The 15,265-nt window shown below is 49.6% G+C and overlaps 1 protein-coding gene across 2 annotated transcripts in view; it reads left to right on the top strand.

Moving 5' to 3' along the window:
- The window catches only part of DERA (deoxyribose-phosphate aldolase), a 98,122-nt gene that overhangs the window by 46,995 nt on the left and 35,862 nt on the right, over positions 1–15,265 (top strand). For both annotated transcript variants that reach the window (XM_038770543.1, XM_038770544.1), the window contains one exon: positions 3,360–3,488. In XM_038770543.1, the coding sequence (XP_038626471.1) occupies positions 3,360–3,488 (129 nt within the window). The remainder of the gene's footprint in view (positions 1–3,359; positions 3,489–15,265) is intronic.

Raw genomic sequence — 15,265 nt, forward strand, 5'->3', positions numbered from 1 at the left:
CTCAGGCCTGGTTTCCTGCTGCCTGACTTCCCCTCAGCCTTCACAGGCCTGGTTTCCCACTGCCTGGCTTTCCCTCCCGCTGCCTGACTTTCCCTGCCTCAGGCCCGGTTTTCCGCTGCCTGACTTTCCCTCCCACTGCCTGACTTTCCCTGTCTCAGGCCTGGTTTCCTGCTGCCTAACTTCCCCCCACCCCCACAGGCCTGGTTTCCCCACTTCCTAACTTTCCCTCCCACTGCCTGACTTTTCCCGCCTCAGGCCTGGTTTCCCACTGCCTGACTTCCCCGTCCTCAGGCTCAGTTTCCTACTTCCTGACTTTCCCTCCCGCTGCCTAACTTTCCCCTCCTCAAGGCCCTGCTTCCCACTTCCTGATTTTCCCTCCCTCTGCCTGACTTTCCCCGCCTCAGGCCTGGTTTCCCGCTGCCTGACTTTCCCCCCATCCAGCCTGGTTTCCCCACTGCCTGGCTTTCCCTCCCACTGCCTGACTTTCCCCACCTCAGGCCTGGTTTCCCGCTGCCTGACTTCCCCGTCCTCAGGCCCGGTTTCCTACTTCCTGACTTTCCCTCCCACTGCCTAACTTTCCCCTCCTCAGGCCCTGTTTCCCACCTCCTGATTTTCCCTCCCTCTGCCTGACTTTCCCCGCCTCAAGCCTGGTTTCCCACTGCCTGACTTTCCCCCCATCAGGCCTGGTTTCCCCACTGCCTGGCTTTCCCTCCCATTGCCTGACTTTCCCCGCCTCAGTCCTGGTTTCCCACAGCCTGACTTCCCCCTCCTCAGGCCCGGTTTCCTACTTCCTGACTTTCCCTCCCGCTGCCTAACTTTCCCCTCCTCAGGGCCCTGTTTCCCACTTCCTGACTTTCCCTCCCTCTGCCTGACTTTCCCCGCCTCAGTCCTGGTTTCCCCCTGCCTGACTTGCCCCCCATCAGGCCTGGTTTCCCCACTGCCTGGCTTTCCCTCCCACTGCCTGAATTTCCCCGCCTCAGGCCTGGTTTCCCACTGCCTGACTTCCCCGTCCTCAGGCCCGGTGTCCTACTTCCTGACTTTCCCTCCCACTGCCTAACTTTCCCCTCCGCAGGCCCTGTTTCCCACTTCCTGACTTTCCCTCCCTCTGCCTGACTTTCCCCCCATCAGGCCTGGTTTCCCCACTGCCTGGCTTTCCCTCCCACTGCCTGACTTTCCCCACCTCAGGCCTGGTTTCCCGCTGCCTGACTTCCCCCTCCTCAGGCCCGGTTTCCTACTTCCTGACTTTCCCTCCCACTGCCTAACTTTCCCCTCCTCAGGCCCTGTTTCCCACTTCCTGACTTTCCCTCCCGCTGCCTAACTTTCCCCTCCGCAGGCCCTGTTTCCCACTTCCTGACTTTCCCTCCCACTGCCTGACTTTCCCCACCTCAGGCCTGGTTTCCCGCTGCCTGACTTTCCCGCCATCAGGCCTGGTTTCCCCACTGCCTGGCTTTCCCTCCCATTGCCTGACTTTCCCCGCCTTAGGCCTGGTTTCCCGCTGTCTGACTTCCCCGTCCTCAGGCCCAGTTTACTACTTCCTGACTTTCCCTCCCACTGCCTAACTTTCCCCTCCTCAGGGCCCTGTTTCCCACTTCCTGACTTTCCCTCCCTCTGTCTGACTTTCCCCGCCCCAGTCCTGGTTTCCCGCTGCCTGACTTTCCCCCCATTAGGCCTGGTTTCCCCACTGCCTGGCTTTCCCTCCCACTGCCTGACTTTCCCCACCTCAGGCCTGGTTTCCCGCTGCCTGACTTCCCCCTCCTCAGGCCCGGTTTCCTACTTCCTGACTTTCCCTCCTGCTACCTAACTTTCCCCTCCTCAGGGCCCTGTTTCCCACTTCCTGACTTTCCCTCCCTCTGCCTGACTTTCCCCGCCTCAGGCCTGGTTTCCCGCTGCCTGACTTTCCCCCCATCAGGCCTGATTTCCCCACTTCCTGGCTTTCCCTCCCACTGCCTGACTTTCCCCACCTCAGACCTGGTTTCCCGCTGCCTGACTTCCCCGTCCTCAGGCCCGGTTTCCTACTTCCTGACTTTCCCTCCCACTGCCTAGCTTTCCCCTCCTCAGGCCCCGTTTCCCACTTCCTGACTTTCCCTCCCTCTGCCTGACTTTCCCCGCCTCAGGCCTGGTTTCCCCCTGCCTGACTTTCCCCCCATCAGGCCTGGTTTCCCCACTGCCGGGCTTTCCCTCCCACTGCCTGACTTTCCCCACCTCAGGCCTGGTTTCCCGCTGCCTGACTTCCCCCTCCTCAGGCCCGGTTTCCTACTTCCTGACTTTCCCTCCCACTGCCTAACTTTCCCCTCCTCAGGCCCTGTTTCCCACCTCCTGATTTTCCCTCCCTCTGCCTGACTTTCCCCGCCTCAAGCCTGGTTTCCCACTGCCTGACTTTCCCCCCATCAGGCCTGGTTTCCCCACTGCCTGGCTTTCCCTCCCACTGCCTGACTTTCCCCACCTCAGGCCTGGTTTCCCGCTGCCTGACTTCCCCATCCTCAGGCCCGGTTTCCTACTTCCTGACTTTCCCTCCCGCTGCCTAACTTTCCCCTCCTCAGGGCCCTGTTTCCCACTTCCTGACTTTCCCTCCCGCTGCCTGACTTTCCCCGCCCCAGTCCTGGTTTCCCACTGCCTGACTTTCCCCCCATCAGGCCTGGTTTCCCCACTGCCTGGCTTTCCCTCCCACTGCCTGACTTTCCCCGCCTCAGGCCTGGTTTCCCGCTGCCTGACTTCCCCGTCCTCAGGCCCGGTTTCCTACTTCCTGACTTTCCCTCCCGCTGCCTAACTTTCCCCTCCTCAGGGCCCTGTTTCCCACTTCCTGACTTTCCCTCCCTCTGCCTGACTTTCCCCGCCTCAGGCCTGGTTTCCCGCTGTCTGACTTTCCCCCCATCAGGCCCTGTTTCCCACTTCCTGACTTTCCCTCCCGCTGCCTGACTTTTCCCACCTCAGTCCTAGTTTCCCCACTGCCTGACTTCCCCCCGTCAGGCCTGATTTCCCCACTGCCTGACTTTCCCCCCGGCTGCCTGACTTTCTCCGCCTCCGGCCTGGTTTCCCACTGTCTGAATCCCCCCGCCCTGCGTGGGCCTGGTTTCCCGTTGCCTGATTTCCCCCCGCCTCAGGCCTACCTGCATCTTTCCCCCTATGGTCCCAGTTTCCCGCCGGCTGCCTGACTTTCAGTCCATCCTCCTGACACCTCCCTGACACCTCCTGACACCTCAGCGCTTAGAACAGTGCTTTGCACATAGTAAGTGCTTAATAAATGCCATTATTCTTCTTCTTATTATTATTACCTCCTGCGTCCCTTGTCCCATCCCTAGCCACGGGCCCATTATCCCGCCTCCTGACTTCCCCGGTCCCCGGTCGTCTTCCCCCCTCAGCGCTGTACGACGAGATCCGGCAGTTTCGCCAGGCCTGCGGAGACGCCCACCTGAAGACCATCCTGGCCACCGGCGAGCTGGGCTCCCTCACCAACGTGTACCGGGCCAGCGTGGTCGCCATGATGGCAGGTCAGCCCCCCGCCCCCCACCCTGAGGGGTCATTCATTCATTCAGTCGTATTTATTGAGCGCTTACTGTGTGCAGAGCACTGGACTGAGCGCTTGGGAAGTCCCAAGTTGGCAACAGATAGAGACGGTCCCTACCCAACAGCGGGCTCACAGTCTAGAAGGGGGAGAGAGACGACAAAACAAAACATATTAACAAGATAAAATAAATAGAATAAATATGTGTAAATAAATAGAGTAATAAATCCGTACAAACATATATACTGGTGCTGTGGGGAGGGGAAGGAGGTAAGGCTGGGGACGAGGAGGGGGAGAGGATGGAGGGGGCTCAGTCTGGGATGGCGCCGGTTTTAGGGGGGCTTCAGTCGGGGGGTCCTCGTGTCTCCAGTGTTTGGGCAGGGCAGTAATTGGCGCTCTTGTCATTCCTTCCTTCATTCAATCCTATTTATTGAGCGCTTCCTGTGTGCCGAGCACTGTACTAAGCGCTTGGGAAGTCCAAGTCGGCCACGTATAGAGACGGTCCCTACCCAGCGACGGGCTCACAGTCTAGAAGGACCTGGGTTCTAATCCCAGCTCCACCGTTTGAGTAATAGTGACGGCATTTATTAATTCATTCAATCGTATTTATTGATGATGATGATGATGGTATTTGTTAAGCGCTTACTGTGTGCAAAGCACTGTTCTAAGCGCTGGGGAGCTTACAAGTACTAAGGGCTTGGGAAGTACAAGTTGGCAACATATAGAGACGGCCCCTACCCAACAACGGGCTCTCAGTCTAGAAAGTGCTTACTATGTGCAAAACACTGTTCTAAGCGTAATGATGGTATTTGTTAAGCACCTACTATGTGCAAAGCACTGTTCTAAGCACTGGGGAGGTTACAGGGTGGTCAGGTTGTCCTGCGTGGTGGGGGGCTCACAGTTTTAATCCCCATTTTACAAATGAGGTAACTGAGGTACATAGCGAAATGGCTCACAGGATATTCCCGGTTGACTTTCATTCATTCATTGTCATATTTATCGAGGGCTTACCGTGTGCAGAGCACTGTACTAAGCGCTTGGGAAGTACAAGTCGGCAACATCTAGAGACAGTCCCTACACAACAACGGGCTCACGGTCTAGAAGGGGGAGACGGACAACAAAACAAAACATGTCGACAAGTGTCAAAATCATCAGAACAAATCGAATTAAAGCTAGATGCACAACATTAACAAAATAAATAGAATAGTAAATATGGACAAGTAAAATGAATAGAGTAATAAATCTGTACAAACATCTATCCAGGTGCTGTGGGGAGGGGAAGGAGGGCGGGTGGAGGGGGAGGAGGAAAGGAAAAAGGGGGCTGAGTGTGGGAAGGCCTCCTGGAGGAGGTGAGCTCTCAGTAGGGCTTTGAAGGGAGGAAGGAAAAATATGGACTGCTTCACGAATTGAGCGCTTACTGTGTGCAGAGCACTGTACTAAGCGCTTGGGAAGTCCAAGTCGGCAACATATAGAGACGGTCCCTACCCAACAACGGGCTCACAGTCTAGAAGGACATGGGTTCTAATCCCAGCTCCACCATTTGAATAATAGTGATGGCATTTATTAAGCGCTTACTAGGTGCAAAGCACTGTTCTAAGCGTAATGATGATATTTGTTAAGCACCTACTATGTGCAAAGCACTGTTCTAAGCGCTGGGGAGGATACAAGGGGATCAGGTTGTCCCACGAGGGGCTCACAGTTTTAATCCCTATTTTACAGATGAGGTAACTGAGGCACAGAGAGAAATGGCTTCCAGGATCCTCCTGGTTGACTTTCGTTCATTCATTCATTCATTCATTCAATCGTATTTATTGAGCGTTTACTATGTGCAGAGCACTGTACTAAGCGCTTGGGAAGTCCAAGTCGGCAACATCTAGAGACGGTCCCTACCCAACAACGGGCTCACAGTCTAGAAGGGGGAGACAGACGACAAAACAAAACATGGGGACAGGCGTCAGGTTGTCAGAACAAATGGAATTAAGGCTAGATCATCATCATCAATCGTATTTATTGAGCGCTTACTGTGTGCAGAGCACTGTACTAAGCGCTTGGGATGTACAAATTGGCAACAAATTGGCTAGATACACATCATTAACAAAATAAATAGAATAGTGAATATGTACAAGATTACATGTACGTTCATTCATTCAGTCATTTGTTCAGTCGTATTTAATGAGCACTTGGCTCTCTGGGCACTTTCTACTTTCTTCACCCTCCCGCTTCTCTCTGTTCATTCATTCATTCATTCAGTTGTATTTATTGAGCGCTTACTGTGTGCAGAGCACTGTACTAAGCGCTAGGGAAGTACAAGTTGGCAACATATAGAGACGGTCCCTACCCAACAGCGGGCTCACAGTCTCTGTTTTCCGACCCCCAGAAGGGCTGCGTCCGGGCCCCATAGGCCTCCAGCATTCAAGTGGAGGATATAATCATGATAATTAAGCTATCTGTTAAGCGTTTTCTATGTGGCAGGCACTGTACTAAGCGCTGGGGTGGATACAAGCCAATCGTGTTGGTCACAGTCCCTGTCCCACATGGAGCTCACCGTCGCAATCCCCGTTTTACAGATGAGGGAACTGAGGCCCAGAGAAGTGAAGTGACTCGCCCAGGGTCACACGGCAGACAAGTGGCGGAGCCGGGATTAGAACCCACGACCTTCTGGCTCACAGGCCCGGGCTCTAACCACTACACAGCACCATCTTGGGGGACGGGGATGAGGAGGGCACCATTTCTTTGAAGTTCACAGGGAATACATCTAGACTGTGAGCCCACTGTTGGGTAGGGACCGTCTCTATATGTTGTCAACTTGTACTTCCCAAGCGCTTAGTACAGTGCTCTGCACACAGTAAGGGCTCAATAAATATGATTGATTGATTGATTGATTCACCTGTCTACGTACTTTGTTGTTCGTCTCCCCCTTCTAGATTGTGAGCCCGTTGTTGGGTAGGGACTGTCTCTCTATGATGCCGACTTGTACTTCCCAAGCGCTTAGTACAGTGCTCCGCAAACAGTAAGCGCTCAATAGATACGATTGACTGAATGAATGAATGAATTTACATATAGCTGTAATTGTATTTATTTTGACGGTTTTGACCCCTGTCAACATGTTTTGTTTTGTTGTCCGTCTCCCCTTCTAGACTGTGAGCCCACTGTTGGGTAGGGACCGTCTCTATATGCTACCAACTTGTACTTCCCAAGTGCTTAGTACAGTGCTCTGCACACAGTAAGCGCTCAATAAATGCGATTGAATGAATGAATTTGCATATAGTAATAATTCTATTTATTCTGACGGTTTTGACGCCTGTCTACATGTTTTGTTGTCTGTCTCCCCTTCTAGAGTGTGAGCCGTTGTTGGGTAGGGACTGTCTCTCTATGATGCTGACTTGTACTTCCCAAGCGCTTAGTCCAGTGCTCTGCACATGGTAAGCGCTCAATAAATACGATTGACTGACTGAATGAATGAATTTGCATATAGCTATAATTCTGTTTATTCTGACAGTTTTGACGCCTGTCTACATGTTTTGTTGTCTGTCTCCCCCTTCTAGACTGTGAGCCCGTTGTTGGGTAGGGACCGTCTCTATATGTTGCCAACTTGTGCTGCCCAAGCGCTTAGTACAGTGCTCTACACACAGTAAGTGCTCAATAAATATGATTGAATGAATGAATGAACGAATTCATTTGGTTGTATTTATTGAGCGCTTACCATGTGCAGAGCACTCTACTAATATAATGATGGCATTTGTTAAGCGCTTACCATGTGCCAAGCACTGTTCTAAGCCCAGGGCGGGGATACAAGGTGATCAGGTTGTCCCACGTTGGGCTCACGATCTTAATCCCCATTTTATAGGTGAGGTAACTGAGGCTCAGAGAACAATAATAATAATAATAATAATAATAGTGCTTATTAAGCGCTTACTATGTGCAAAGCACTGTTCTAAGCACTGGTGGGGGGATGCAAGGTGATCAGGTTGTCCCACATGGGGCTCACAATCTTAATCCCCATTCTACAGATGAGGTAACTGAGGCTTAGAGAATAATAACGATAATAATAATAATGATGGTGTTTATTAAGCACTTACTATGTGCCCAGCACTGTTCTAAGTGTTGAGGGGGATACAAGGTGATCAGGTTGTCCCACGTGGGGCTCACAATCTTAATCCCCATTTTACAGATGAGGTAACTGAGGCTCAGAGAATAATAACAATAATAATAATAATAATAATGGCATTTATTAAGCGCTTACTATGTGCAAAGCACTGTTCTAAGTGCTGGGGAGGTTACAAGGTGATCAGGATGTCCCATGGGGGGCTCACAGTCTTCATTCCCATTTGACAGAGGAGGGAACTGAGGCCCAGGGAAGTGAAGTGACTCGCCCAAAGTCACACAGCCGACAGTTGGCCAAGCCAGGATTCGAACCCAAGCCTTCTGACTCCAAAGCCCGGCCTCTTTCCACTGAGCCACGCTGCTTCTCACTGAGCCGTGCTGCTTTGGGAGAGGACGGTAGCGCAGTAAACATCATCATCAATCGTATTTATTGAGCGCTTACTGTGTGCAGAGCACTGTACTAAGCGCTTGGGAAGTCCAAGTTGGCAACATCTAGAGACGGTCCCTACCCAACAGTGGGCTCACAGTCTAAAAGAGACACAGTCCCTGCCCACGAGTTTACAGTCTAGAGGGGGAGACAGACATTAAATATTAAATTAATAAATGACAGATCCGGACATCAGCGGAGTGGGGCTGGAAAGAGGAGAGGAAGAAGGGGAGCGAGTCGGGGCGACGCAGAAGGGAGGGGGAGAAGAGGAAAGGGGGGCGCAGTCAGGGAAGGCTTCTTGGAGGAGGTGTGCCAAAAAATAAGGCTTTGAAGGCGGGGAAGAGTCATCGTCAGTGGGATTTGAGGAGGGAGGGCATTCCAGGCTGGAGGCAGGACATGGGCCAGGGATCGGTGGCGAGTTCGATGATATCTATATGTTGCCAACTTGTACTTCCCAAGCGCTTAGTACAGTGCTCTGCACACGGTAAGCGCTCAATAAATACGAATGAATGAATGAATCCATTACCCTCTTTTTTTTTTAAATGGCATTTATTAAGCGCTTACTATGTGCAAAGCAGTGTTCTAAGCGCTGGGGGGGGATACAAGGTGATCAGGTTGTCCCACGTGGCACTCCCAGTCTTTATCCCCATTTTCCAGATGAGGGAACTGAGGCCCAGAGAAGTGAAGTGAGTTGCCCAAAGTCACGCAGCTGACAAGTGGCGGAGCCGGGATTTGAACCCATGACCTCGGACTCCAAAGCCCGGGCTCTTTTCCACTGAGCCACGCCGCTTCTCAAGCTCCAATTCAGGAAAAGCAGCGTGGCCTTGTGGAAAGAGCCTGGGCTTGGGAGCCGGGAGACCTGGGTTCTAATCTCGGCTCTGACACTTGTCTGCAGTTGGGTGTCCTTGGGTAAGTCACTTCTCTGTACCTCAGTTTCAATCAATCAATCAATCAATCAATCAGTCGTATTTATTGAGCGCTTACTGTGTGCAGAGCACTGGACTGAGCGCTTGGGAAGTACAAGTTGGCAACATATACAGTCCCTACCCAACAGTGGGCTCACAGTCTTAAAGGGGGAGACGGAGAACAAAACCAAACATACTAACAAAATAAAATAAATAGTTTCCACATTCATTCATTCATTCAATCGTATTTATTGAGCGCTTACTGTATGCAGAGCACTGGACTAAGCGCTTGGGAAGTCCAAGTTGGCAACATATAGAGACGGTCCCTACCCGACAGTGGGCTCACAGTCTAGTGTGAAAGCGGGGATTCAATCCCTGTTCCCTTCCCTCTGGGGTTTGGGAAATCTGTGTGGGACAGGGGCTGTGGCCCACCCGGTGAGCTTGTATCAGTGCTTAGAACAGTGCTTTGCACATAGTAAGCGCTTAACAAATGCCATCATTATTATTATTATCATTATAATTACCCCATTGCTCAGACTGAGCCCCCTTTTTACTCTCTTCCTCCCCATCCCCCCACCCTACCTCCTTCCCCTCCCCACAGCACCTGGATATAATAATAATAATAATAATAATGGCATTTATTAAGCGCTTACTATGTGCAAAGCACCGTTCTAAGCGCTGGGGAGGTTACAAGGTGATCAGGTTGTCCCACGGGGGCTCACAGTCTTAATCCCCGTTTGACAGATGAGGGAACTGAGGCCCAGAGAAGTGAAGTGACTTGCCCAAAGTCACTCAGCAGACAATTGGCGGAGCTGGGATTTGAACCCATGTCCTCTGACTCCAAAGCCCAGGCTCTTTCCACTGAGCCACGCTGCTTTTCTGTATGTTTATACAGATTTATTAAGCTATTTATTTTACTTGTGCATATTTACTATCCTATTTATTTTGTTACTGATGTGCGTCTAGCTTTAATTCTGTTTGTTCTGACGACTTGACACCTGTCCACATGTTTTGTTTTGTTGTCCGTCTCCCCCTTCTAGACTGTGAGCCCGTTGTTGGGTAGGGACCATCTCTATATGTTGCCAACTTGGACTTCCCAAGTGCTCTGCACACAGTAAGCGCTCAATAAATACGATTGAGTGAGTGAATGAATGAAGTGTTTAACAATCAATCAATCAATCGTATTTATTGAGCGCTTACTGTGTGCAGAGCACTGTACTAAGGGCTTGGGAAGTCCAAGTTGGCAACATATAGAGACGGTCCCTACCCAGCAGTGGGCTCACAGTCTAAAAGGGGGAGACAGAGAACAAAACCAAACATATTAACAAAATAAAAGAAATAGAATAGATATGTACAAGTAAAATAAATAGAGTAATAAATATGTACAAACATATAGACATCTATACAGGTGCTGTGGGGAAGGGAAGGAGGTAAGATGGGGGGATGGAGGGGGGACGAGGGATTTAATCATATTTATTGAGCGCTTACTGTGTGCAGAGCACTGTACTAAGCGCTTGGGAAGTCCAAGTTGGCAACAAATGCCACAGTTGTTTTTTGTGACTATCGTGGGGTTGGATATATTAGAGCGGCATTGTTTTCGTCAGAGGGTGTCTGTGAGCTCCCCATTTGCGGACACTTCGACCGTCAGTCAATCAGTCCTATTTATTGAATGCTTACTGTGTGCAGAGCACTGTACTAAGCGCTTGGGAGAGCACAATATAACAATAAACAGACACAGTCCCAGCCTACAATGAGCTTACAGTCTAGAGGGGGAGAAAGATATTAATAGAAATAAATAGATAAGTGGTGTGGGGCTGGGAGGGGGGATGAATAAAGGGAGCAAATCAGTACGACGCGGAAAGGAGCGGGAGAAGAGGAAAAGGGGAAGGCTTCTCAGAGGAGATGGGCCTTCACTAAGGCTGCCAACTTGTACTTCAAAAGCGCTTAGTACAGTGCTCTGCACACAGTAAGCGCTCAGTAAATACGATTGATTGATTGGCTTTGAAGGCTGGAAGTGTCATTGCCTGGCCGATTTGAGGAGGGAGGGCATTCCAGGCCAGAGGCCGGACGTGGATGAGAGGTCAGTGGTGGTCAAGCGCTTAGTACAGTGCTCTGCACACAGTAAGCGCTCAATAGATACGATTGAATGAATGCGAGAGAGGAGATCGAGGCAGAGTGAGGAAGCTGGCAGTGGAGGAGGGAAGTGTGCCGACTGGAGAGTAGCGAGCTGAGGTGAGAGGGGGCGAGGCGATGGATGGCTTTAAATCAATCAATCAATCGTATTTATTGAGCGCTTACTGGGTGCAGAGCACTGTACTAAGCGCTTGGGAAGTACAAGTTGGCAACATATAGAGACAGTCCCTACCCAACAGCGGGCTCACAGTCTAGAAGGGGGAGACAGAGAACAAAACCAAACATACTAACAAAATAAAATCATCATCATCATCAATCATATTTATTGAGCGCTTACTGTGTGCAGAGCACTGGACTAAGCGCTTGGGAAGTACAAGTTGGCAACATATAGAGACAGTCCCTACCCAGCAGTGGGCTTGTGAGGAGTTTCTGTGGGTTAGAGAGGTGGGTGGGCAACAACGGAAGGTTTTTGAGGCGTGGGAAGCATGGACCGAACGATCGCCTACTGGGGAAGCGGTTTTCTAGACTGTGAGCCCCCCTTCTAGACTGTGAGCCCACTGTTGGGTGGGGACTGTCTCTATATGTTGCCAACTTGGACTTCCCAAGTGCTTAGTACAGTGCTCTGCATACAGTAAGCGCTCAATAAATGCGATTGATTGATTGATTGATTGATTATTTCTCTCCCAGCCCGGCTGCGTTGTTGAAGGGCCCGCTTTCCGGTCCGTTCCCTGTCCTGTCCAAGCCCGGCCTGGGGTGCGATGTCCGCAAGTCTTCCCTGGGAAGACACTGCCCATCTTGGGGCTGGATGTTTTGGGGGCTAGGGAGAATCAATCAATCAATCAGTCATATTTATTGAGCACTTACTGTGTGCAGAGCACTGGACTAAGCGCTTGGGAAGTCCAAGTTGGCAACATACAGAGACGGTCCCTACCCAACCCGGGAGGACATTGCCCATCTTGGGGCTGGATGTTTTGGGGGCTAGGGAGAATCAATCAATCAATCAGTCATATTTATTGAGCACTTACTGTGTGCAGAGCACTGGACTAAGCGCTTGGGAAGTCCAAGTTGGCAACATATAGAGACGGTCCCTACCCAACCTGGGAGGACATTGCCCATCTTGGGGCTGGATGTTTTGGGGGCTAGGGAGAATCAATCAATCAATCAATCGTATTTATTGAGCGCTTACTGTGTGCAGAGCACTGTACTAAGCACTTGGGAAGTCCAAGTTGGCAACATATAGAGACGGTCCCTACCCAACAGTGGGCTCACAGTCTAGAACCACCAGCTTCCAGGAAACAGGGCCTGCCCTGTCGGACCCTCCCCACCATGAGCAAGGAAATTCAGGGCAGAGCGATTCATTCATTCAATCGTATTGATTGAGCGCTTACTGTGTGCAGAGCACTGCACTGTATATATGTATATATGTTTGTACATATTTATTACTCTATTTATCTAGTACATATCTATTTTATTTGGTTAGTATGTTTGGTTTTGTTCTCTGTCTCCCCCTTCTAGACTGTGAGCCCACTGTTGGGTAGGGACCCTCTCTATATGTTGCCAACTTGGACTTCCCAAGCGCTTAGTACAGTGCTCTGCACACAGTAAGCGCTCAATAAATATGATTGATTGATTGGACTAAGCGCTTGGAAAATACAGTTTGGCAACGTAAAGAGACGATCCCTACCCAACAACGGGCTCACAGTCTAGAAGGGGGGAGACAGACCACAAAACACAAGAAGTAGACAGGCATCAATAGCATCAATATCTACACTATAATATCTACATATCTACACTACACTATCTACACTATACATCTATTTACTTGTACATATCTATTCTATTTATTTTATTCTGTTAATATGTTTGGTTTTGTTCTCTGTCTCCCCCTTCTAGACTGTGAGCCCACTGTTGGGTAGGGACCGTCTCTAGATGTTGCCAACTTGGACTTCCCAAGTGCTTAGTCCAGTGCTCTGCACACAGTAAGCGCTCAATAAATACAATTGATTGATTGATTGATTGGACTAAACGCTTGGAAAATACAATTCGGCAACATAAAGAGACGATCCCTACCCAACAACGGGCTCACAGTCTAGAAGGGGGGAGACAGACAACAAAACACACCAAGTAGACAGGCATCAATAGCATCAATATCTACACTGTAGTATCTACATATCTACACTACACTATCTACACTATACATCTATTTACTTGTACACATCTATTCTATTTATTTTATTCTGTTAATATGTTTGGTTTTGTTCTCTGTCTCCCCCTTCTAGACTGTGAGCCCGCTGTTGAGTAGGGACCGTCTCTAGATGTTGCCCAAATATCTACATATCTACACTACACTACACTATACATCTATTTACTTGTACATATCTATTCTATTTATTTTATTCTGTTAATATGTTTTGTTTTGTTGTCTGTCTCCCCCTTCTAGACTGTGAGCCCGTTGTTGGGTAGGGACCGTCTCTAGATGTTGCCCACTTGGACTTCCCAATCGCTTAGTCCAGTGCTCTGCACACAGTAAGCGCTCAATACATACGATTGATTGATTGGACTAAGCGCTTGGAAAATACAATTCGGCAACGTAAAGAGACGATCCCTACCCAACAGCGGGCTCACAGTCTAGAAGGGGGGAGACAGACAACAAAACACACCAAGTAGACAGGCATCAATAGCATCAATATCTACACTATAATATCTACACTACACTATCTACACTATACATCTATTTACTTGTACATATCTATTCTATTTATTTTATTTTATTAATATGTTTGGTTTTGTTCTCTGTCTCCCCCTTCTAGACTGTGAGCCCGTTGTTGGGTAGGGACTGTCTCTAGATGTTGCCAATTTGTACTTCCCAAGCACTTAGTACAGTGCTCTGCACACAGTAAGTGCTCAATAAATACGATTGATTGATTGATTGGACTAAGCACTTGGAAAATACAATTTGGCAACGTAAAGAGACGATCCCTACCCAACAACGGGCTCACAGTCTAGAAGGGGGGAGACAGACCACAAAACACAAGTAGGCATAAATAGCATCAATATCTACACTATAATATCTACATATCTACACTACAGTATCTACACTATACATCTGTTTACTTGTACACATCTATTCTATTTATTTTATTCTGTTAATATGTTTGGTTTTGTCCTCCGTCTCCCCCGTCTAGACTGTGAGCCCACTGTTGGGTAGGGACCGTCTCTAGATGTTGCCAACTTGGACTTCCCAAGCGCCTAGTCCGGTGCTCCGCACACAGTAAGCGCTCAATAAATACGATTGAATGAATGAATGTGTATATAGCTATAATTCTATTTATTCTGATGGTATGGACACCTGTCCACGTGTTTTGTGTTGTCTGTCTCCCCCTTCTAGACCGTGAGCCCGCTGTCGGGTAGGGACCGTCTCTAGATGTTGCCGACTTGGACTTCCCAAGCGCTTAGTCCAGTGCTCTGCACACAGTAAGCGCTCAATAAAGACGACTGAATGAGTGAATGAATGACTAAGCGCTTGGAAAATACAATTTGGCAACGTAAAGAGACGGTCCCTACCCAGCAACGGGCTCACAGTCTAGAAGGGGGGAGACGGACAACAAAACACACCAAGTAGACAGGCATCCATAGCATCAATATAAATAAATGGAATTATAGATACAGACACATCCCCGCCTTGAAAGCCTTATTGAAGGCCCACCTCCTCCCAGAGGCCTTCCCTGACTAACCCCCCCTTTTCCTCCTCTCCCTCTCCCTTCTGCGTCGCCCTGACTCGCTCCCTTTCTTCATCCCCCCCGTCCCCACCCCACCCCACTTAGGTCCAGATCTGTCATTTGTTGATTGGTATTGACGTCTGTCTCCCCTCCTCTAGACCGTAAGCTCTTTGTGGGCAGGAATCAATCAATCAATCAATCAATCAATCAACCGTATTTATTGAGCGCTTACTGTGTGCAGAGCACTGGACTAAGCGCTTGGGAAGTCCAAGTTGGCAACATATACAGTCCCTACCCAACAGTGGGCTCACAGTCTAGAAGGGGGAGACGGAGAACAAAACCAAACATACTAACAAAATAAAATAAATAGAATCAATCAATCAATCGTATTTATTGAGCGCTTACTGTGTGCAGAGCACTGGACTAAGCGCTTGGGAAGGACAGGTTGTTGCTGTTTATCGCTGTCCTCCACTTT

This window comes from Tachyglossus aculeatus, chromosome 2 (assembly GCF_015852505.1).
Source record: "Tachyglossus aculeatus isolate mTacAcu1 chromosome 2, mTacAcu1.pri, whole genome shotgun sequence".
Taxonomy (NCBI): domain Eukaryota; kingdom Metazoa; phylum Chordata; class Mammalia; order Monotremata; family Tachyglossidae; genus Tachyglossus; species Tachyglossus aculeatus.